At 45.0% G+C, this 22255-nt stretch overlaps 1 protein-coding gene across 2 annotated transcripts in view; it reads left to right on the top strand.

Annotated features, from left to right (window-relative positions):
* Window positions 1-12318: 12318 nt before the first annotated feature.
* GALNT15 (polypeptide N-acetylgalactosaminyltransferase 15) overlaps window positions 12319-22255 on the top strand; it is a 50242-nt gene continuing 40305 nt past the window's right edge. The window contains exon 1 of one of the 2 annotated variants that reach the window (XM_019667169.1): window positions 12319-13660. In XM_019667169.1, the coding sequence (XP_019522714.1) occupies window positions 13131-13660 (530 nt within the window). In that variant the 5' untranslated portion in view covers window positions 12319-13130. The remainder of the gene's footprint in view (window positions 13661-22255) is intronic. The other variant, XM_019667170.1, reaches the window with a different exon arrangement.

Here is a 22255-nt window from a genome sequence, read left to right as displayed (position 1 = left end):
GGGAGGTTAGAGGTACCACCTGCCCATGCAGTAAAAAATCCACAGCCCTCAATATACTTGGATTCCAAACCACAGATAGGAAATACAGTTGACCCTTGAACAATACAGGTTTGAACTGCGTGGGTCCACTTACCCATAAATACAAGTTGTTATTATTTAAATTTGCATGCAAGTGGACCCATGTAGTTCAAACCCACATTGTTCAAGGATCAACTGTGTTTTCTCCATGAGGCCCATCACAGCCTTCTTGCTCTTAGGAACATGAGACGGCGCTTCAGCACTGTGCTTGATGGCCATTTTAAACAGCAGAATCACCAACACAAAGCACAAAAATGCAAAAAACGTGGCACTGAATAGAATGCAAAAAGGACACTTGTTTGCAGTATGACAGCTGAAACAAGATGGCAGAATGGTCACCTTGTTTGACCTCAGCTGGGATCATGCACATCAGGTAACTCAAATTCTTGGCCTCTCTGTGCATGTCCACAAATGACTGGGAAAGTGACACAAATATTGATTTTTGAGGTTACAAATAAATTGTAACAAGTAGGCAAATTCACAAAGACAGAATCTGGGCGGATCAACTAAACCCTGAGTCTGCTTCTAGGGACCCCCAAAAGAAGACAACATCATAGAAGCACTTTCCTCCATCGTCAAGTAATTCAGGAACAGCTAAAAACCCGGGAAGAAATATAAAACAATGGTTCTCAGGAACTGGCCATCAGGTAGCACAGGGTAGTGATCCCCTAGAGAGGGAAACAGATGAGGTGAGTCCTATGATTTTGTGTGTTGCCTAGAGATGTTTCCAGGCTGCAGTGCAGGAAGGGGGAACCCAGGTGGAGTCTGGGGTAGTGCTGAGTTGAGGAAATGGAGCTGGGAGACTGGGGAGGCCATACTGAAAATAGTATAATAATATAATAGACACATGTGTATTTACATTCCCAGTTTTTAAAACTTTCCCAGTTTTTAAAACATTCCCAGTTTTAAACCCAGTTTTAAAAAGTTGATATTTTGTCACATTGGCATCAGTTCTTTTGTTTTTAATTAATATTTGAGTTACAAATACAGCTAACCTCCACCTTCCTCCATTCCATTCCTTCTTTGCGTCCATTCCCAGCCATACGCATCTCCGGAAAGGACTGTTCTTTTTAATAACTTTTATGTTTTACCACATGTACTTAATATGTAGTATCATTTTCATTATTTTAAAATCCACATAAATATCACAGTGTCATTTTACACCTTACTTTTTCACTTGATGTTGTTTTAGAGATTTAGCTGCGTTGATTCATGTAGATTTAGTTCACTCATTCTAACTGCTTGGATAGGACTTCATTATATGATAGCATATGGACATTTGAGTTATTTTCCATATTTTGCTAATATAGTGCTTCAGTGAATATCGTGGTACATGGTTTTTTTTGTGGACATGAACAGAAGTTTCTCTTGGAAGATAAAATATTGGGTTGGAGAGTATGTGTATATTCAACATTACTGGATCTTGCCAATATGCTTATCAAAATATACCAATTTACACTCCCACCAGTAGCATATAAGCAATCCCTTTCCCCCACACCCTTGGCTAAAATGGTATTATCAGACTCTAAAATTTTTTATCAGTCTGTATCTAGACTCTATTTTGTTTCATTAATCTGTTTCTCATTCATGTGCCACTACCACGCTATTTTAATTATTGTAGCTTTATAAACCTAGGTATCTGGTGAGAGGGCTTTGTCTCCATGTTCTTCATGATTGTCTTATCTACTCTTAGTTGTTTACCCTTTTGTAAGAATTATAGGATAGCTTGTGAAGATCCGTGGGAAGCTCGGTTAGGATTTTGAAGGCTATGACAGTAAATTTATAGATGAATTTGAGGAGGATTGACATCTTTATGACATTGAGTCTTTTGACTCAGGATCATGGTATAGCTCTTCAGGTTTACCTCTGTTTCTTCAGTAAAGTTTATAGCTTCCCCCACAAATTTTGCAAGATTCATTACTAGGTAACGTAAAGTTTTTATTGTTGAGATACCATTTTTCACTTATTAGGTAGGCAAAGATATAAAATGTTAACACTGTGAACTGGTAAAAGTATGGAGAGACAGGCATTCTCATATTTTATTACTACAAGTGTAAATTAATACAATCTTGGAATATAATTTGTAATAACTCTAAGTTTTTTAATGCATATTTTATTTGACTCAGAAATTCCATTTTTAGGAATTTACAAATATGAACATATACATGAGATTTTGTGTGCATAATGATATTTAAGGCAGCATTATTATAAGAGCAAAAAATTGTAACAATCTATATGTGCACTGTTAGAAGACTAGTTAAAATCAACCATTGAAGTTTATCCACTTAATGAAATACTATGTGACCATTAAATAAATTGAGACAGCTTCATAAATACTTGTATGGGAGAATGTCCAAGGTTTTTTTTTTTTCTTCTTCCTGCTTGCTTTAGGTTCAGTTCACTGTGCTTTTTTGCGTATCTTAAGGTGGTAAGTTAGATCATTGATTTGAATTTTTTCTTCTTTTCTACTATCGGCATTTACAGCTATACACGTCCCTGTAATGGCACTTTCACTACATCCCATATATCCTGGTTGTATCGCCATGTTCATTTTTTTTTAAGGAATTTTCTAAGTCCTCCTATGGCTGCTTCTTCTTTGACTCACTGGTTGGTAAGGAATATGTTGTTTAATTTCATGTATTTGTGAATTTCTCAAATTTCTTTCTGTAATTCGTTTCTATTTTCATTCCATTTCTTGGTTGGAGAACATACTTTGTACGATTTAAACTTACTGAGGCTTGTTTCACGGTTTAGCATCTGATCTGTCCTGGGCAATGCTCCGTGTGCACTTCAGAGGCGTGTGTGCTTTGCTATTGATGGATGAAGGACAGTGACACCTCTTAAAACCTCTCTTTTCTTAGCCTGCTGTCCCTTTCCTGCCGTTATTTCAAAGCGTCTCACCCTCCAAATTTGAAATCTCCCTCCCTTGTGCTCAGTCCACAAGGCTTTCTTTGTTTTTCCTTCTTTCTCCTCCCTCTTACCTTTCTATTATATAGATCAACGTAGCCCCTCCCATAGTGGCTCGTCCTCCCCCTACTCCTCCCCCCCACCCTCTTTAGTCTCCACATTTTCCATCATTCAGATTCTCCCAGAACAAAACTGAACCTGAGAACGACCCAGACTCAACAATCTACTCATTTTCCCCATGCTTCTTTAGCCCAGTCTCTCTCTAACCCTTTTCCTGAATCTGCATTGCAAAAGGTTCAGGAACCAGACTGACAAGAAGAGAACGCTTCACATGCTCAGAAATCTCCATGGGGTTAAAATGAGCTGATGAAGACAAATTTTTTCCTTCTATACCCACCTTCCATGGATCGCAGACCCAATGGGAGATCACTGTAAACAAAGTCTTAATCAACCATGGCAGGGTTATCCCTCAGGAACCTGCTGGAAATTCTTAGCCCCGTCTGTGTCTAACGGAACCAAATGCAAGGCTTTGACCATGCCCGCCTCAAAGTTGGGATCACGTTGGCTTTATTTCATTATTCACACACTACTAAAATACCTTTGAAGTCACAGCACCACAGATGCCAAGAGCACAAGACCCCTCACAGCTTTGTAAGCTCTTACAGCCTATGGGGGGATGGAAAAGTGATTACATTTTTGTTGTTTGTCTCCAGACTTAGAGAAATGTCAGCCCTTTATATTTCATTTTATTTTCTTAATATTTATCCAAATATTAGTTTGTATGCATCTAAATGATTACCCCCAGCTCAGTGTTCGGTTATGATTATTTGTGGACCTGTCTTACTTACTGGCCACAGCTTTTCATTGTTTTAGCCTCTGTGCCAAGCACCGTGTCTGGCATACAGTGGATATTCAATAATGTTTCCAGAAAGAATATGTATTTATTATTTATAATAATAAATACACCCAGTAGGACTTTACGGTGCTTTCCCAAAAGAATAATTAAAGGTACTGAGAACCTAATATATTGGCAACATAACTCATCTTCTAGCCTCCAAAACTATTCCAAGTCCTGTGTAATTATTCTTCCAGGTACTGTATCAAAAATTTGGCAGTATTTTTAATCCCTTCAATCCCACTTCTAATCAGTGTAATTATTTGCAAGTTCTGTTTCAAATGTGTACTACACATTTACATGTACGCTTGTGTGCACATGCACACACACACACACTACACGTTTTATAATTTGAATATAGTAGATGGTGCATTCACCCTGCTTTCTACACTAGGACAGGAAGTGAACCTTTATTCTCAGAATTAAAGGAATAATGAAGGGCTGAGATACACTGTTATCTGAGACTCCTCAGACCTTCAAAGACACTTGGAATTCATATGTCAGAATAAGATTTTTGAGGTTCTAACTGATGTGTTTTGTTCTCCATAATTTCTTCTGGGCCCTAGCCCTTTCCCCATTCTGACAACTGGTATCTGTCTTTATTACCTTGGGGAAAGGATGGCAAAGGAGCCAGCTATTTGGCTTTTGAGGTTCAATAGCTAAATTGGGACATAAAAGAATTTGGAAGAACAGCTGAAGAATAAAAACAGAGACTCCCTGTTCTATACAAGAGCCAAAGGTCCCTTGAGCAAAGTGTGTTGAGAGTGAGATTGTGGCAAACACAGTAACGGACATTACCCAGAAAGGGCTCAAGTGGCCAGATTTAGGGTGCTTACAACAGAATTTTGTTCCTAGTTCAGAAAAATAAGAGTCATTGAAAAGACAGAAAAACAAGGACAGACTCTCCTGGAGTGTCCCCAGCATGAAGCTGGAACGCACACCACCTGGAATGCATTTTCTGGAGTTATTTTTCTGGTACATCTCACACTAGGAGCTGGCAGGAGCCATCTGAAGTCTTGTTTCTGGGATCAGAAAGATGTTGATCATGCTCACAGTCACAGTCATTGGGTCACAGTTATTGCCCAAATCCTGGCCTCCCCAGATCAGCAACGTCAGGGTGCTCTTGCTCCCCATCACCCTCTCCGGTTGGATCCACATGGGATGAGCTTAGTGTCCGTAGCTTCCCTCCCAGTTTGATACTCACCTGTATTGCTGAGCAAAAGGGGTACTTTCTGAACACTTATTTTTAGAAAGAAAGATGTTGCCTTTTAAAATAGATATGATCATGACTTGAAAACCAAATAACAGGACTTCTTTTCCCTCATTTTGTTAGAAAACTTTCTTTCTTTCTTTCTTTCTTTCTTTCTTTCTTTCTTTCTTTCTTTCTTTCTTTCTTTCTTTCTTTCTTTCTTTCCTCCTCCTCCTCCTCTTCCTCCTTCTTCTGTAAAATTGGGTGTGACTATGTTCAATTCCGGAATACTATTAGGGTCACTGGCATTAACTGGGTTTTTAAGACAGGTTGACTTTACAATGTCAGGCATCACTTTACCCTTCAACATAGTATTCTAGGCATAATATAGAATATACTGAAGAATGTTTCACTCTTTTTAGGACTTGAGATTTAAGACAGTACCAAATATACAGTTACATACTTTATTGTGCAGAACACAGATCAGGAAACTTGTCATAGTTAGACTTACACAAAATGAACAGAAATAATCTTGCTGAATACTATAGGAAGTTATTTCTTTCAGCAATTACGTACTCCACAACCAGAAAGAAAAGGAAGAGGTAAAGCATTTATGCTCCTTGACCTCTCTTAGTTTGGATTTCCCTGAAAGCAAACCCTGAGATAATAACTTGGATGTAGGTAGTTTGTTTGGAAAGAAGGGGTGGGAGAGTAGGGACAAAGAAGGGAGAAAGTGAATAAAGGGTGTACTAATGAGCAGATTACCACTGTGGGCAGCTGGGGCCACAATCCCGTTAGGAACTCTTTACAGAATTATGTAGACCATATCTTAGAATGGTATCACTGAGCCTGTTTAGTATTATCTGCTAAGGCAGACACTCCCCAATTTTCTTTCCTTAATGATTGAAGTTAACACCTAGCACTTCTGGCCTGCTCTGCATGAAAGGTGAGCACAGTCCCTGATGCTGGAGAAGCCTTCAGGCAGGCAGGGAGATGCAGGCACTACAGGTGGTAGCTGTTTATGTGCATGGTAACTGTCCATCTACAGCTGCCGGTGACCTCAGAGCTAGGATGGGCGGGGGGGGGGGGGGGGGGGGACCTAGAGCATCGAATCACCCATGGCTGCTAAAATCTCTTTGGGAATTTAAAAAATGTTAAATATATTTTTAAGGTCTCCGAGGCTGGGAGAGGAATGATTGACGGGAAAGCAAAGAAACCTTGGATCCCTGAAAAGTGTCCTCAGCCCCCCACCTAAGCCAAATCCCAGGGAAGAAAGTATTGTAGAGGTAAATGACAGAATCCCCAGATAGAAGGACCAGTGTCCCCATCTTCAAATACAGCCCAGAACAATGGCAAGGCCTCAAAGTCCTCTTCAACCGGTGGGTCAGAAGAAAAGTCTTACGTGGGTTTAGGCTGGTGGGTGTAAAGCAGTCCCACAGAGCTCCCTGTGCTCCCAGAAAGAGTGGCATGGGTGTGTCACAAAGGGCCTGTCACTCAAAGAGGCCTTGTGTTTGGAGAGCAGGTGGATTCAGCAGAACCTCTGCAGGAATGCGTCTAGAGGCCAGATGAGAACAACGTCCTCATCTGAGTTCAGAGGACTCCGGCACAGACAGATGACCATGATGAGGACTGGTGTGCTCCAGCCCAATGCCTGGGTCCTGTGTAACACCCACAGCTTAGACCCTTTCCTGGAGAGAGTGAGGGGATGGAGAAACCTTGAATTTCCTTAGATTGGTTCATGTCAGTATGGTTCTCCACAATGTGGGTTCACGACTTCATTTATGGCGAAAATAAAAACTCTCCTTCACCCTTTTACAGCTGCCTGTGGCCCAAGGTTTATACAAAAACAAAAACCAGAAAACTGAGCTCCCTGGCTCTCCCCTCAAGCTTAAGCAGAGCCTATCCTGGACCAGAGAGAAACAACTTGAGTTTGGATCTCTTCCTGTTCATGTTGAGATATATGCATTCTTTGTAAGAATGTTCATGAAACTTAGCAGACATTAGAAGTATCCGGAGGGCTTACTAAAACACAGATGCCTGGGCCCACCCCATAAACTATATGGCTCAGTCATAAACTATATGACTATATAAGTCTGAGAAGGGCCTAAGAACAGCCTATATTCTTGGTCACCTTTGCATTTGAAGATGACCCTGCTGGTGATGCCTGGGCACAGAGAGGGTACTCACGAGCATCATGGATGCCAATCCTCCCCAGCCCTGTGTGAAGGCTGTTCTCTGTCAGTGCTTGACCTTGTGGCATGTATTATAGATACACGGTCATACCCGAATCAGCAGCACTGTTTGTTCCCAGTACAATCCGTGCCCAGAGTGAGCACAAGGAGAGCAGAGCATCTGGGTTGTATCAGAGAACCAGGAAGTGAGGCGGGTCAGCTCAGGCGTGATCCTCCCAGGTGGTCTGAGGAAAGGGAGGAAGTGAAATTGGTTATTTGACATGTGGTGGCATGCTTTCTCACATCTCTTCTCCCCTTCCTAAGGCCAAACAATGATACTCACCCCAGGGTGTTACCTTGTCATTAACAATTCATTTTTGTTTCTGATATAGTGTATATCAGATCTTATCTCTGAGAGCCATTTATTTGACATGTGTTGCTGACCCAGCACTGTACTGGGAGTGGGAGTGACAAAGATGGAGCTGCCATTAATTGTGGAGACTAAACAGCAAACAACCATCACCACACATTACAAAAGAAGTCAAACAGAAAACATGCCTGTGGTTCAGGGATTTGGGGAATTGCCCCCCAGCCTTCCCGGCTTCTTGACCTTCTCTTCACCGGAGCTTGGGATGGAAACCAGAATGGTGACCAGGCTTAGAGTGGTTGATGAGATTTCCTTGAATTGCCTGGCCCAGGTCTCCCATTGCATGCAGGGTGTTTATGTACTAGCTGATGTCCGCTGTTCCCTCCATGAGAGCTCTTGTTCTCTGATTTGTTCAGGCACTTTAACCAGCTACCTGACTAAATTGAAAACTTCCAGAATTTTTTGTAGGCCAATAGCAGACTTTTCTAAACCAAAGATGCTGTGTCCTATGAGAAAACAGGCAGATGAAAAGCTAAAGGGAACAACACACAGAAATCCTAACAGCTACCTGACTGGGGTGTTCACTGTCTCAGCTCTTTGAGCTCTGAGGTTAGATGAATGAGGCTACAAGTCTCAGGAGGGGCCCGTGGTCGGCAGCTGAGGCTTTGCCAGATTGGTTTACCTTAAACTAGAACCAAGAACCCCAGGTCAGAGCCAAGCCAGGCCCAGTCCTTATAAGAGCCTTTCTTCAGGGCTGTTTCTGTCGTAGGAAGACCAGGCTCATGACCCTGGACTAAGGAGTTAGCGTGATACAAGAGAAAGATGGATGAGAGAGAGAATGGAAGAACAGAGAGACAGAGTGAAAGGTGAGAGAAGGGAAAGGAAGGAGGATGGGTAGGGGAGGCAAAAGGAATTGTGTTAGTTTTCTGAGCTGCTGTAACAAAGTACCACAGCCTGGGAGGGCTTAACCAACAGAAATTTATCGCCCCACAGTTCTGAAGCCTAGAAAGTCCAACTTCAAGGTGTTGTAAAGTTGTTTTCTTCTGTGGCTATAAGAGACAATTTGTTCCATGCCTCTGGAAAGTTTCCAGTGGTTTCCAGTGGTTTTCTGGCAATCTCTGGCACTACTTGGCTTATAGATGCATTACCCCATATCTGGCTTAAGTTTCACATGGCGTTCTCCCTGTGTGTGTGTCTCTGTGCCCAAAGTTATCCTTTGTATAAGGAACATCATTAGTATTAGATTAGGGCTCACCTTAATGACCTCATCTTAACTTTATCACCTGCAAGGACCCTATTTCTCAATAAGGTCATATTCACAGGTACTGGGAGTTGGACTTCAACATCTTTCGGTGGGAGAGACACGATCCAACCCATAACAAAAACACAAATGAGAAAGAAAGGAGGAGAGAGCCAAATGATAGGAGGCAGGCTCCAAGGACTGTGTCCAGGCCCTCCTCCCCCAGAGAGCTCTGGACGGGGGCAGGGTAGCCCCTGAGACTTTGGGCAATGAGTACCAGAAAGAAGGGCCATCCCTCGGGGAAGTCCCATTTCTGAGACTGAGAGGAGTAAGTTGGCGACAGAAAGGACTTTTGTGTTGTATTTGGGGATCCATGGTTTGCTCGGTTTTGTTTCTGAAAAGAAGACACGAAGAAGAAAATCCCAGCTACACAAGGATAGAAACTAAGAGACAGAGTTGTAGACAGAGGCTGCATTGCTGACATCTGGGTGCTGAGGGAGGACTGGGCTATGAGAAAATATATCAGCAGCAAAGTAACACCCCTGGAAGCCAGTGTCTGGGATGGAGCAGAGCAGCCTGTGTGTGTGGAACAGGGTCCCCATGGTCTGAGGTTGGGAAAGCCTGCTGCTCCTTTCAGTCCTGCTGACTCTGAAAAGCCTGGGGATTTGTGGGGAAGTCTGGGTCCTGTGCTGTGTGGATATGTAACACGTGTTACATGGCCCGTGAGTGGGGCCCCTACATTTAACTGTGTAATAAACACTTGGGGGGAGGGCTCAGGGGTCCATTAGAGCGAATTTCCCAAGGAGCCCAGTGGGAGGCAGAGCCAAGGGCAGCACTGCTGAGCCCTTTCGTGGTGGTCATGCCAAGATGGCCCATCCCAACCTCAAGACATCCCAGCAGGTATGGACCCCGTTGAGGGGTTTTGAAGTGATGCTGTCCATTTGGGGATCACATGGGGATTTTATTTCCTTTAGGGCAGCCTTAAAGTATCATGCCATGAGTATGGGCTGTGTGGAATCCTTTTAGGGCCAGAATATCAGAAAATACACAGACCTCACTTGTCTTGAATCAGAATAGCCATACAGTTGTCTTTGTATTCATTTGACAAATATTTGAGTGTTTTGTCCGTGCCAGACACAGGCCCAGTCTCTGTGGAAACAACAGTGAACAGACAGAAGCCCTTCCCTTGTAGATTTTACCTTTTATGGGAGTAAGATGGAGGACAGACAATAAAGAATGAGCATCTTACTTCTCAAGTGTTGACAAGAGCCCAGAGATTTTCAAAGAAAGAGGATAGAGAATCCCACATGCAGATGGAAGAACTTTCGATTTAAAAAGGTGCTCAGAGGAGGCCCCACTGAGTAGGTGACATTCAAATGAATGAAAGTGAAGAAATGAATCGTATCGCATGGCTGGGTTTTTGGGGAAAGAGCCTTAGGTGGACGGTCAGCCAGGTAAAGGCCTGGACGTGAGATGTGCCTGGTGAGCTTGGGGCCAGGGTTGCTTGAGAGGATGGGGAAGGGCCCGCTGCACCTAAGTGGGGACTGCACACTCAGTTATCTGAAATTCCCCTGGAATTGACACTTCCTATTACATCATCCTCATTAACCTCAAAATATTCCAGACATTCTAAACTACATCTCCCAGGGTGCCTGCCTCTTATACGTGGAAGTCATGCAACTCTAGCCCCCAATACACACTGATGGGATTTGGAATATAGGGTCCAATCCAGCAATTCCTAAGTGCTGTCTATCGGAGCACAGTCCTGGGCTATGAAGAACAGCCACCTATAACCCACCATTTCACCGCTGACTCTATGAATGGCTTCAGGGAAAACACACGTGCATGCATGTGTACACACACACACACACACACACACACACGAAGAAGCATCTGGGTCAAAAGGAAATCTTTTTTTTTCCATGGGATGTTTTTAAGCTCACATTCTAAGATCAAAATCAAAACATAAACAATGAGCAATTCACTTCAGGAATTGCCAATGGCAATTTTCCCACTTCATTCCTGGTTGCAAGGACAGCCTTGCTGCTTGACAACAATCAGGAAAAACCCACCTCACAGTGATGGCTGGTTCCTCTTAATCAGCCCTCTCCAGCCAGAAGCCGAACTCTGAGCAGCCTGGATTCCCTCCTCTCTCTTCTGTACCTCACTCTCTCCTTGATCTGGGGTATCATAGCTTTAGAAAGCCTCTATGTGCTGCTGGTGTGCAACTGTCTATCTGAAGGCCAGACAACTCCCCTGACCTCCAGCTGTCATCTACCCAGCTGCCTACCCTTCATCTCTCCTTGGCTGCCTAAAAGACAACCCCAGCTTCGTGTGTTCCAAACTGAGCTCTGCTGATCACGCCTACCTGCTCCTGGACTGCCCCATCTCAGTTGATGGCAACTCTATTCTTCCAGCTACTCAGGTCAAAAACTTGAAATCATTCTTGATTCATCTTTCTCTCACACTGGATACCAATTCATCAGCAGATACTTTATATTCTTCTCCTTAAAATATGTCCAGAAGCTGACCACTTCTCTCCACCTGCACTGATGCCACTTTGGTCCATGCCCTTATCATTCTTATTGCCAAACGCCTTTGATGGTCCCCTGCTTCTGCCCCTTGCTCCCCCACTGTCTAATCTCAACACAGCAGGCAGAGCAATCCCGTTAAAATCCAAGTCGATTGTGTCTTACCTTTGCTCATAACCCTCAAAAGGCTCCCATCTCACTCAGAGGAAAACCCCAAATGCTCTACATGGTCCTACATGATTCTCCCCTTATCTCTTAACCTTTTTATCTCTTTTATTCTGCTTCCCGTCATGCTCCACCTTGCCCACTCTCTTCCAGCCATGATGACTCTCTGCTGTTACTGTAACAGGCCAGGTGCACTTTTGCTTCAGGACCTTGACATTTGTTATTCTCTCTGCCGAAAATGCTCATCCCCTGATAGCTGCCTAGCCCTCCTCTTTACACAAATGCTAACGCTTCTGTGAAACTTTCCCATGCCGCTCGTTGTCAAATTTCAACCCTTCGTCTACGGTCCCCAGCCCCCTTCCTTGTTATATATTTTTTCTTAGCTCTTATCACCATCTGATCTACTGTATATTTTAATAAATTACCTGTCGGTCCCTCCCACTAGAGTGTATCCCCCACGAGGCATACATTTTGGTCTGTTTTATTCATTGCTATTAGACTCCCAGTCCCCAGCATAGTTTTGGCACATGGCAGATGCTTATTAATATTTGTTGTTTAAATGAAGGAAGTTTTACAACTAAAGGAGCATAGTATGCATTCAGATGCTCTTTTGGGCAGGAGGGACTTACAAGAGCATCCCCCCAGCTTTCCTCATTTTGAGAAGGACAAGGACAGTGGTCCTCAGGAAAGGAGGGAGAGTCTGGTTGAACTTTGCAGATCATATGTGGGGACACTGCAGGTGCAAATAGACAGCTAGTTCCTTGCATCAATGTCACATGTACAACCTTTCTGAAATAAGGAGGGGATACGCTTTCCTGCCCCTTTGGGTGGGGCAAGAAGTCTTCCTAAGAATGAGATTCAAATTTGAACTCCTGGCATGTTCCTGTTTGGGTTTGGTCCTAGCAGTGATGACTTTTATTTTCCTCTGGAGCTGTGTTCCGTGGGGTTGTGCAGAGCCTGGGAACAGTGAGGGCATTAGGACCAGGAGTGAGGCGCATGCCTGGCTCGGGCTGTGTCTGGCAGAGGGCTCTCTGCTGAGCACGGAGCTATGTGTGAAAGGAAATCAGGCACTGTCTGCCGGCTTCACATCTGTTGATCTGACCTGACTTGAAGCATCCAAAGGACGACGGCTGTCAGCTCTGCTGGACTGAGGACCCACCATCCCTCCCCCAGACATCGCGTAGCAACCTGACCATTCATGCAAGGGGGGAAACGAAACACATGGGACTAAACACCTGAGCAGAATGGAAATAATAATTTTTTTCCCAAGGAGAAACGGGGTAAAAGGGGACAAACAATTTAATTTTAAGTCCTTGTGAATGGGCTTTTAGAAAGCAATTAAAGAAGTCCACTCAGAGAGGACCTGGGGTGGGACTTGGGTCCTGTGTCTTTCTGATTCTAAGTGGAAGCTGGTCTTACAAACGCTGTTGGCAAAGCCAGATGGGATAAAAGATCAGGTTAAGTGACGGGCCAAATACTTCCAGGTGGAGCCAGGAACCCAGGTTCTGCTGCAAGCTTGAAGAACCTGGAGCAGGAGGAGAAAGCGAACTTGAACATGACCTGTTGCATTTGGCAAGTTCCAGCAACATGCTCCTAAGGAAGCGATGCAGGCATGGACCATGCAGACTGCAATTCCTGCTGCTCTTCCTGATGCTGGGATGCTTGCTGTTGATGGTAGCCATGCTGCACCCTCCCCCACATGCCCTGCACAAGGCTGTCACAGCCCTGGCAGTCCAGCACAGCCCTGAAGCTGGGTACCACCTGAACTTTGGGGAATCCCAGGAATGGGTGCTGGAGTCAGAAGATGAGGACCAAGAGTACGGCCCCCTGGAGGATCTGCCGCCCCTCATTTCGCTGCGGGAGGATCAGCTCCTGGTGGCTGTGGCCTCACCCAGGGTGAGAAGGAACCAGAGCCAGGGCAGGAGAGGTGGCAGCTACCGATTCATCAAGCAGTCGAGCAGGATGCTGGACCACGAGGCCCCAGAGAGGGACTGGGCAGCCGAGGAGGAGGACGGCGAGGTATCTGAAGAAGATGAGCTGACCCCACTCAGCCTGGAGGAGACGCTCAGCGCCCGCATCCCCCTGCAGAGGGCGCTGCCCGAGGTACGGCATCCGCTGTAAGTAAGGCCTTTGCTTCCCCTCCCCGCGATACTGCGGCTTGTTCAGAAAACGCAGGGTGCAAACTTTCTGCACTCCACCTCCACTATACCCAGGGCAGACCTTCTCAAGGTGTGGCCCCTGGACCACCAGCAGCAGCATCACCTGGGAACGCGTTAGAAATGCAGAGTCTCAGAAACCATCCAGATCCACTGAGTTATAAACCCTGGGTGGGGTCCTGTGACCTGTATCTTACTAGTGCTCCAGGTGAGAACCTCTGTCCTACAAAAAAGAAAGGTTCTTCTGTTTCTTCTCTGCCATGTCCTGGGGTCTAGTCCTTCTGACTCTGGATTACTGGGTCAAACAGCTTCATGTACATCTCATGCAGGAGGAGTCTTTGAGCAGATGCTCTCCAAGGCACCTTCTGGTTCTAATACCCTGATTCCAGTACATTTTGATTTTGTCATTGTTAGTGTTTGCTTTTATTTTGCATCAAAATAATAATTGCAGCTAATGTGCTCTTACTGTGTGCCTGGCTTTAATCTAAGAACTTTGCATGTATCAACTCTTTTTTTGTTTTAGCTGAGCCATCCTGGCTCCTTTTGGCAGCTCAGCGGCAGGCAGCTCAGCTCAGGCCGGGCATCGAACCGCTGTTGCTCAGAGCTCAAACTTTTGAGTGAACTCTTAACCAGCTGAGCCACTCGGCTGGCCCATGCATGTATCAACTCTTAAGATCCTTACCACTCTGTTGGATGGGTGCTAGTATTACCATCATGCCTATTTTATATTTTGAAAATAAGGCACAGAGAGACCAGGTGACCTCCCCACAATCACACAGCTAGTAAGTGCCAAGGCGAGGATTTGTATCTAGGCAGAACTACTGCTCTATGCCACCTTCCTTAGTCCACTAGATGAAGGGGACAATTGCAGTGCCCAGGAGCTGGAATGCTGCACTGATGCAGCCTAACCTGGCAGGGTGGTCCCACCTTCAGGAGCGAGCTGGGACGTGTGATGACATGTAGGCTGTGCCCGGGGAGTTGGTGGACTCATCCTGTACATGCCTGCCTTCCTCCTCATCCGCTAGCACCATGGCTGACTGAAGAGAAGGGGGCCTGGTTACCAGTATCTAGGGGCAATGCAGCTGGTTATTTTGAGTGATCTAGGTCCCTTCCTTATAAGCCACTGCTCTTCCCAGAGCCCAGAGAGTTTCCTGGGAAGTAAGCTCACCCTCCAACCCTCTGGGTGAGAGGCTCCATGTAGAGCAGCAGTTGGGAGCAGGACCACTTATTCTCCCGATCATTCATGGGGTCCCGCTCAGCCTGGCTACTCGCCCACTCACTCTCAGGATCCTGCAAATGCAGGACAGCACATGAGAGTGACGCCTCCTTACATTGTATGCTTCACTCACCTCCCCCTCGTCCCAACCCTGCTGTTCTGACTTCAGTTCTTGGCTGAAAAAGCTCTTTTCAGGAAACTCCCAGACACAGCCAGGCCCACCCTCTTGCCATTTTGTGCTCTCTGGAGTTTTAACTCATAACACTCATTACAACCGAAGCTAAATGGTCATCGATGTGTTGGTTAGTCCAATGCTTGCTTTCCCTGCCATGCAGTGAGCCCATAGGTCCCAGCACACAGTAAAGAAATGATTGCCGAATGAGTCAATACAGGGTTTTAAATTTTTTTTTCATACATTTTTGTCATTGGCCTAGGGAAACAATGAGTATCCTCATTTTGCCAAGAAGAAACATGTTCTCGAACAAGAGGTCTCTGGTTTCCAAAGGTGTGTGTGTGTGTGACTGTGTATATCTCATTGTGCGTGGGTGTTGTGCACGTACATATCTTTGGGTACACTGTGTATGTGTGCTTGTGTATATGTGTGTTATCTGAGCATTGTGCTGGGAGTGTATTAAGCGAATGTTGTGCGTATGTGTTGTGTGTAGTGCATTATATCGTGCTTGTGTGCCTGGTGCCTGTGCATGTTGTGTATGTGGCGTGATGCGCACAGGTATGAGTTGTGTGGTGTGTTGTCACGTATTTGTTGTGTGTTGCACATGTGCATTGTATGAGTGTGTGCTGAATGTGTATTACAAATGTGTTGTGCTAGTGGCACATGTGTATGTGTGAAAGTGTGTTGTGTGACATGCTTGTGGTGTGAAGTGCATGGGTGTGTATTTTGTGTGTGTGGTGTGAGTGTGAGTACATTTTGTGTTGTGTGTGATATGCATATCTATATACGCGTATGTGTGTGTGTGTGTGTGTGTGTGTGTGTGTGTGTGCGTGTGTGTGCGCGCGTGTGTGTGTGCGTGCGTGTGTATCATTTCAATGGTTGCCCCTTCAAACCAGGGAACCAACTCACCTCAGTTTGCCCGGGACGTTCCTGATTTTAGCCCTGAAAGCCCCTACAGGTCCCAGGCAAATCGGTACAGTTGGTCTGAGCCCTCCCAGCTTTTCAGGATTCTCATAGGACCACTCCCAGCTCTGTCTAGAGGTGTGTGGCGCCCTCTGCTGGCTGCAGCCGGTCTATGCCTGGGCCTTGGCCCCCACCTTCTCCAGTGTACGCTTCAGGCACTGGGGTCTCCCCTTCCCAGCACCCCTCCAGGATACACAAAGGATTCTCTGCACCGTGAGGTGATAAACCCTCAACCTCCCTCCAGGGTGACAGGCTTCTCCTCTCACTACTTTAAAGTGGAACCAAAATACCACCCTTAAAAGAACAGCCATTATTAAGCATCCACTGTATGCAGGTCCTGCACGACTGCTTTCCCAGAACACTAGACATCCCGCAGCCCTGCCTCCTGCTGAGTCACGCACCATCACCCACCCCAGAGCTTCTTGCAAGCCCATCCTTGACTCCTAACCCAGACAAGACCCGCTGGCCCCAATTCCTGCACCCAAACCCCCAAACCAGCCCCAGCCTTTGCTCATCTTGCCCAGCTAAGCCGTAAGCCTTTTCTGAGTACCACTGGGTCATTGCTGGAGATCACTTTGAAAAGGGGTCATGAGAGGAGAGTTATCAATAATGCAAGACCAAAAACAGAAAAAAAAACCCCGGTAGGAAATAAAAGGCAGTCTCTGGAAAGAGAGGTAAAAGTATAGTGAGCATTTATTAAGCGCTTATCATGAGTTAGGAATTCTGATAAGTGGTGTTCACTTGTTTTCATAAAAAAATCTAGAAGGTAGGTAATTTTATCATCTCCATTTTATGGATGAGAAAACTGAGGCACAGAAAGGAGAAGGGACTGGGGTCAGGTTATGTAACCAGTTGTTTCTGACACCAATGTCATGCTCTCTTCGCCACCATGCTGTACTTTCTGGGCAAGTTACATGGGCTGGAAGTATTTCAAGGTTTTCCATCCATAAAATGCGGGAGCCCACACCGGTCCACAGGGAGACATGGAGGAAGATGTTTACCACAGCATCCTTGATGTCACCAAGGAGTTGGGAGCCACCTGGGTGTCTCATCACAGGGCACTGTAGGAGCTGGGTGCAGCCCAGAGGTACTCTGCCAGGAGCAGAAGCAACACCCTCCTCAGCACACACTACTGATGGAGAGAGACCTTCAAAGTCCCATGCTGAGTGAAAAAGTAAGACACACAAATACCATATGATCTCACTTATATGTGGAATCTGAAGAACAGAATAAATGAACAAACAAAACAAACAGACTCATAGATGCAGAAAACAAACTGATGATTGCCAGATAGGAAGGGGGCTCGGGGGATGGGTGAGAAAGGTGAAGGGATTAGAAAGTACAAATTGATAGTCACAAAATAGTTACGAGGCTGTGAAATACAGTATGGGGAATATAATCAATAATGGTGTAAAAACTATGTATGGTGTCAGATGGGTACTGGACTTATGAGGGGGGAATCACTTCATAAATTATATAAATGTCTAACCACTGTGTTGTATACCTGAAACTAATATAAAATAATATTGAATGTCAATTATAATTTAAAAATATATATATATATATATATATGTCACAGGATGTAAAGCACAGCATAGGAAATATAGACAATGGTATTGTAATATCTGTGTACAGTGTCAGATGGATAGTAGACTTGTTGATAGTAAACTTTATGAGAGGTGTAGATGTCTAATCATTATGTTGTTCTGTTCACCTGAAAATAATAATAGTAATAATATAATAATTAATAATAATAATAATAACAATTAATAATAAAGTAAGATGCAGAGAGAGGGCTGTAGCCATCACTAGGGGAAATGTCAACTCCATGAACACTGACAATCCGTTCTTCACAAGCACAGATCAAACACAGTAGGATGGTTATGCTGTGGGGAGGGGAGGGGCCTGGATGAAATAAAGACGGCCTGTGATGAAGCCACAGACTGAGGACTAAGATTGGCTCAGACCTTCCACGCTGCTGTCAGGGCGGGCGGGGAGGAGCCAGCCTTGCCCCATTCAGCCTTGTGCGGCATGGACAGCTTTCAGGCTCTTCCAGGCCCAGCTCTTCTTTCAACATCCTGGCATCCAGCTGTAGGGCAGTTAAGGTCCAGGATCAAAGAGGCTCCCAACTGAGAAAGTGTTTTGTCATCTCTCCTGCAGGCAGTGGCTCTGAAACTTGCATACATCAGAACACCTGGTGGTGGTGGCAGGGGTGTTGAAATAACAGGTTCCTGGCCTCTGCCCCTATTGGTTCTGATTCAGTTGGTCTAGGGTGGGGTTTAAGAATTTGATTTCTATGAATTCCTGGGTGCTTCTGCTGCTGCTGCTGTTGACCAAGGACACTCTTCATACCAAACAGGCTGGACAGAGCCGTGCTTCTCAAACTTGAACGTGCATGCAAATCACCCAGGCATCTTGTTGGAATGCAGAGTCTAATTTAATAGGCCAGGGGTGCGGCCCAAGGTACTATCAATACATTTCTATCTGGCTTCCAGTTGGTACCAGCCCTGCTGGTCCACAGACCGTACTTTTGAGCAGCAAGAGTCTACATCCCTGGTTCCCAAAAATGTGTGCATGTCAAATTCCCCCAAATTGCTTGTTAAAAATATAGATTTTTCAGATCCCATCACTGGAGGCTCTCTATAGTTCTAAGTTGGAGCCCAGTGATCTGAATTTTTAAAAGCTGATGCAGGACAGTTTGGGGGAATCACTGGTACAAAAGTGAGTGAAAGTGAATGGAGAGGTAATCGAGTTCTGGAAGGTTCCATGGAGGAAGTTGTACTGGGATTGGAAAATAGAGAAGAGAGGAACACAGTCCCCCTCATTACCAGGGGTTTTGTATGTAAACATAAATGTTACCGCAGCTGTAGCTGGCTGTGTGCTACTTGCTTTTATCAACTTACAACTTACATTTAAGGCTGGGCCCATGTTTCCCTGGTTTATGTACTCACAACTGTGACTAAATCAAAGTCACATGAAACAATGGACTTGGAGTTGAATCCTGCCACCACTTCTTACTCTGTGACCTTGTATAATCACTCAACCACTCTAAGCCTCAGTTTCCTCAACTATAAAAGGGAGGTAACACCCTTGCATAAGGTTAGAGACTAAATGAAACAAAATGTTGATGATTTTTCACCCAATATTCAAGTCCAAAAAGAAGCTGCCCTTATCATATCCTTGAGTATAGCGCATAGGAGTGATTTGGAAAGATGGCAGAAAGTTGGAGCAGGCAGTTGTGGACATCACATCATTGTCTTTTCTCTGATCAGCTATTTTCGGCCGCAGGGATGGCTAAATCATCACAAACTTAGGGCACATTGGAATTATCTAGAAAGTCTTAGAAACTACTCATACCCAGGTTCTACTTCCAGAGGTTCTTATTTCATTGGTCTGGGGTGAGCCCTGGGTGTCCCCAGGTGTTTCTAATGTGCAGCCAGGGCTGAGAACCAGGGCTGCCGGGCACCAGGCAGGCGATGCATTTCACAGCCAGTGGGGAGAGAAAGGAAGGGGTATCTTCTCCATTGTTCCCTCCCTCCTGCCCCATCCATCAGTCCCCACCAGGCAGTGAGCCACCCCTTGTTGGCTTGGAGAGCCTGGGATGCAAAAGAGAAAGGAGTGAGCTAAGAGGATATCAACAAATCTGAGCAAACGGGCTCGCCCTGGGTGTGGGGGTGCAGTCAGGGAAGAGCAGGAATAGGTTGGGGCAGAGACCCAGGTAGGAGCTCAGCTCAACCCGTTTCCCCAGAAGAGAGGAAAAACAACCAAGTATGGTCAATAGGAGTGCTGGTTCTGAGGCCTGGCCGGCCAAGTCACCAAAGGAACCCACAGATGCCAAGCTTTTGGCCCTGGAGTTCCAGTGTTGACACAGCCAGGAGCAGTGCCTCCCTTGGATCTCCACTCTGGATCTGTCACCACTCAGTGGGGTTGTGGTGTAGACAGGGCTGAGAATAAACTCTTGGGATCAAGCTCACGGTAGCCAGTGAGATAGGGTCTTGCTTTGTGCTTCAGGTTGGCCTTGGATATCAGGTTAGAGTGGTTAACCTGTCTTTTTCATTACTGGAGATAAATGGTATTACTTATCCCAGTGCCACTCATAGTGTGGTCCTCAGACCTGCAGCATCAGAAACGCCGCCTCTCAGGCCCCACTCAGACCTACTAGATCAAAATCTCTATTATAACAGGCTCCCTTGTTAAAGGTGATTTATATCCATGTTAAGATTTGAGAATCACTCACAGCCCTGGCTGCACATTAGAATCAATTGGAGAGTTTTACAAATCTTCATGCCCAGGCTCCACCCCAGACCAACCAATTAAATACAATTCGCTGAGACTCGCTCCTAAGTGATTCTAATGTGCAGCCAGGCCAAGAACTACCGATAGGCCCTTTTAGGTGAAAAAGAGCAGATATGCTCACTTTATTTCAGGCGACAGGGTTACCGCCAGTCTGCAGAGGAAGTAAGGAACTGGGACAGCCCAGGGACAGCTGCAGGAGGTGCACAGGATGGGCAAGAAGGAGCCTGACAAGCCATAGCACGTCCGGGACTGGGCCTTCCTGATGTCCTTCAGCAGCTGGTGTCCCTGGCACCTGCTCAAGTTGCCCTCATGGCAATTTACCCTGCTTATATCTTGTCACTGAGAACCACTGCCCTTTACTCAAGCTGTGGTCCAGGACCAGCAAGCAGCATTGGCATCACTTGGGAGCTCACTCACTAGAGATGCAGAACTTCAGGACCACCTTACACCTCTTGGGTCTGAATCTGCATTTATGGAGATGCTGGGTGATGCCATGCATATTAACACCCGAGAAGCACTTGGCTTCTGCTGCCTCATCTTTGGCTTACTTCCATTCTATGACCTGCTACTAACTACTGACCCTTTTTGTATGCCTGAAGACTAAACTCCTTGAGATAGAGCATCTGGAAGGTTCNCACATGAAAAGATGTTCAAATCATTAGTCAGCAGGGAAATGCAAATCAAAACCACAATAAGATACCATTTTATCCCAGTAGAATGGCTAAAATAAAAAAGACAGACAATAACAAATGCTGACAAGGATGTGAAGAAGTTGAGACACTCATATTTTGCTGGTGGAAATATAAAATGGTGTAGCTGATCTGGAAAAAATTTGACAGCTTCTCAAAATGTTAAACATACAGTTACCATATGACCCAGGAATTGTACCCCTAGGTGTATATACCCAAGAGAAATGAAAACATATGTCCACACAGAAACTTATACATAAACGTTCATAGCAACATTACTAATGATAGCCAAAAATGGAAACACTCAAATGTCCATCAGCTGATAAATGGATAAATAACACCTGGCGTATTCAAACAATGGAAGATTATTTGGTAGTGAAAAGGAATGAAGTACTGATATATGCTACAGCATGATGAACCTTGAAAACATTATGCTTAGTGAAAGAAGCCAGTTACAAAAGGCCACATATTGTATGATTCTATTTTCATGAAGTGTCCATGGTAGGAAAATCTATAGACAAAAAGTAGAATAGTGGTTGCCATGGGTTGGTGTGGTTGCCAGGGAGCTGGGCAGTGACTACTAATGGTTAGTGGGTTTCTCTTGGGTGTGATGAAAATATGCTGAAATTAGATGACGGCTATGCATGCACAACTCTATGAATATACTAAAAATCACTGAATTGTACACTTTTATAAGGGTGGATTTTTATGATATGTGAATTATATTTCAATGAAATTGTTATTAAAAAATTAGTGGCTTAACACAATAACCCTTTATTTGTTCATGATTTTGTAATTTGGGGTGGGCTCAGCTGGGCAGTTCTGCTGCTGTCACCCAGGGTCCTCCTGTGAACTCTGCCATCTGGAGGCTGACTGGGATTAAATAATCCAAGACTGCCTCACTCTCACAGCTGACAGCTGGAGCTAGTCTTCTACTGGGGCACCTCAACTTTTCTCCAAGTGGCCTGTCATTCTACATTAGGCTAGATGGGCTTCTTTGCAAGGCATCTCATGGCAGCAAGTGGAAACTGCAAGGCCTTTTGAGGCCTAATCTAGGAAGTCCCATAAAATCACTTCCAGTACATTCTATTAGTTAAAGAAACTCACAAGACCAGCCAAGTTCAGAAGGTAGAGAAATAGATCCCACCTCTTAATGAGAAAAGTGGCAGAGTCACACTGCAAAGGAACATGCACACAAGGATGGACAGAATTATCGTGAC

Source organism: Hipposideros armiger, unplaced genomic scaffold, assembly GCF_001890085.2.
Source record: "Hipposideros armiger isolate ML-2016 unplaced genomic scaffold, ASM189008v1 scaffold_486, whole genome shotgun sequence".
NCBI lineage: Eukaryota > Metazoa > Chordata > Mammalia > Chiroptera > Hipposideridae > Hipposideros > Hipposideros armiger.
Note: the sequence above shows the minus strand (reverse complement) of the source record. Positions and strands in the feature narration are given on the sequence as shown.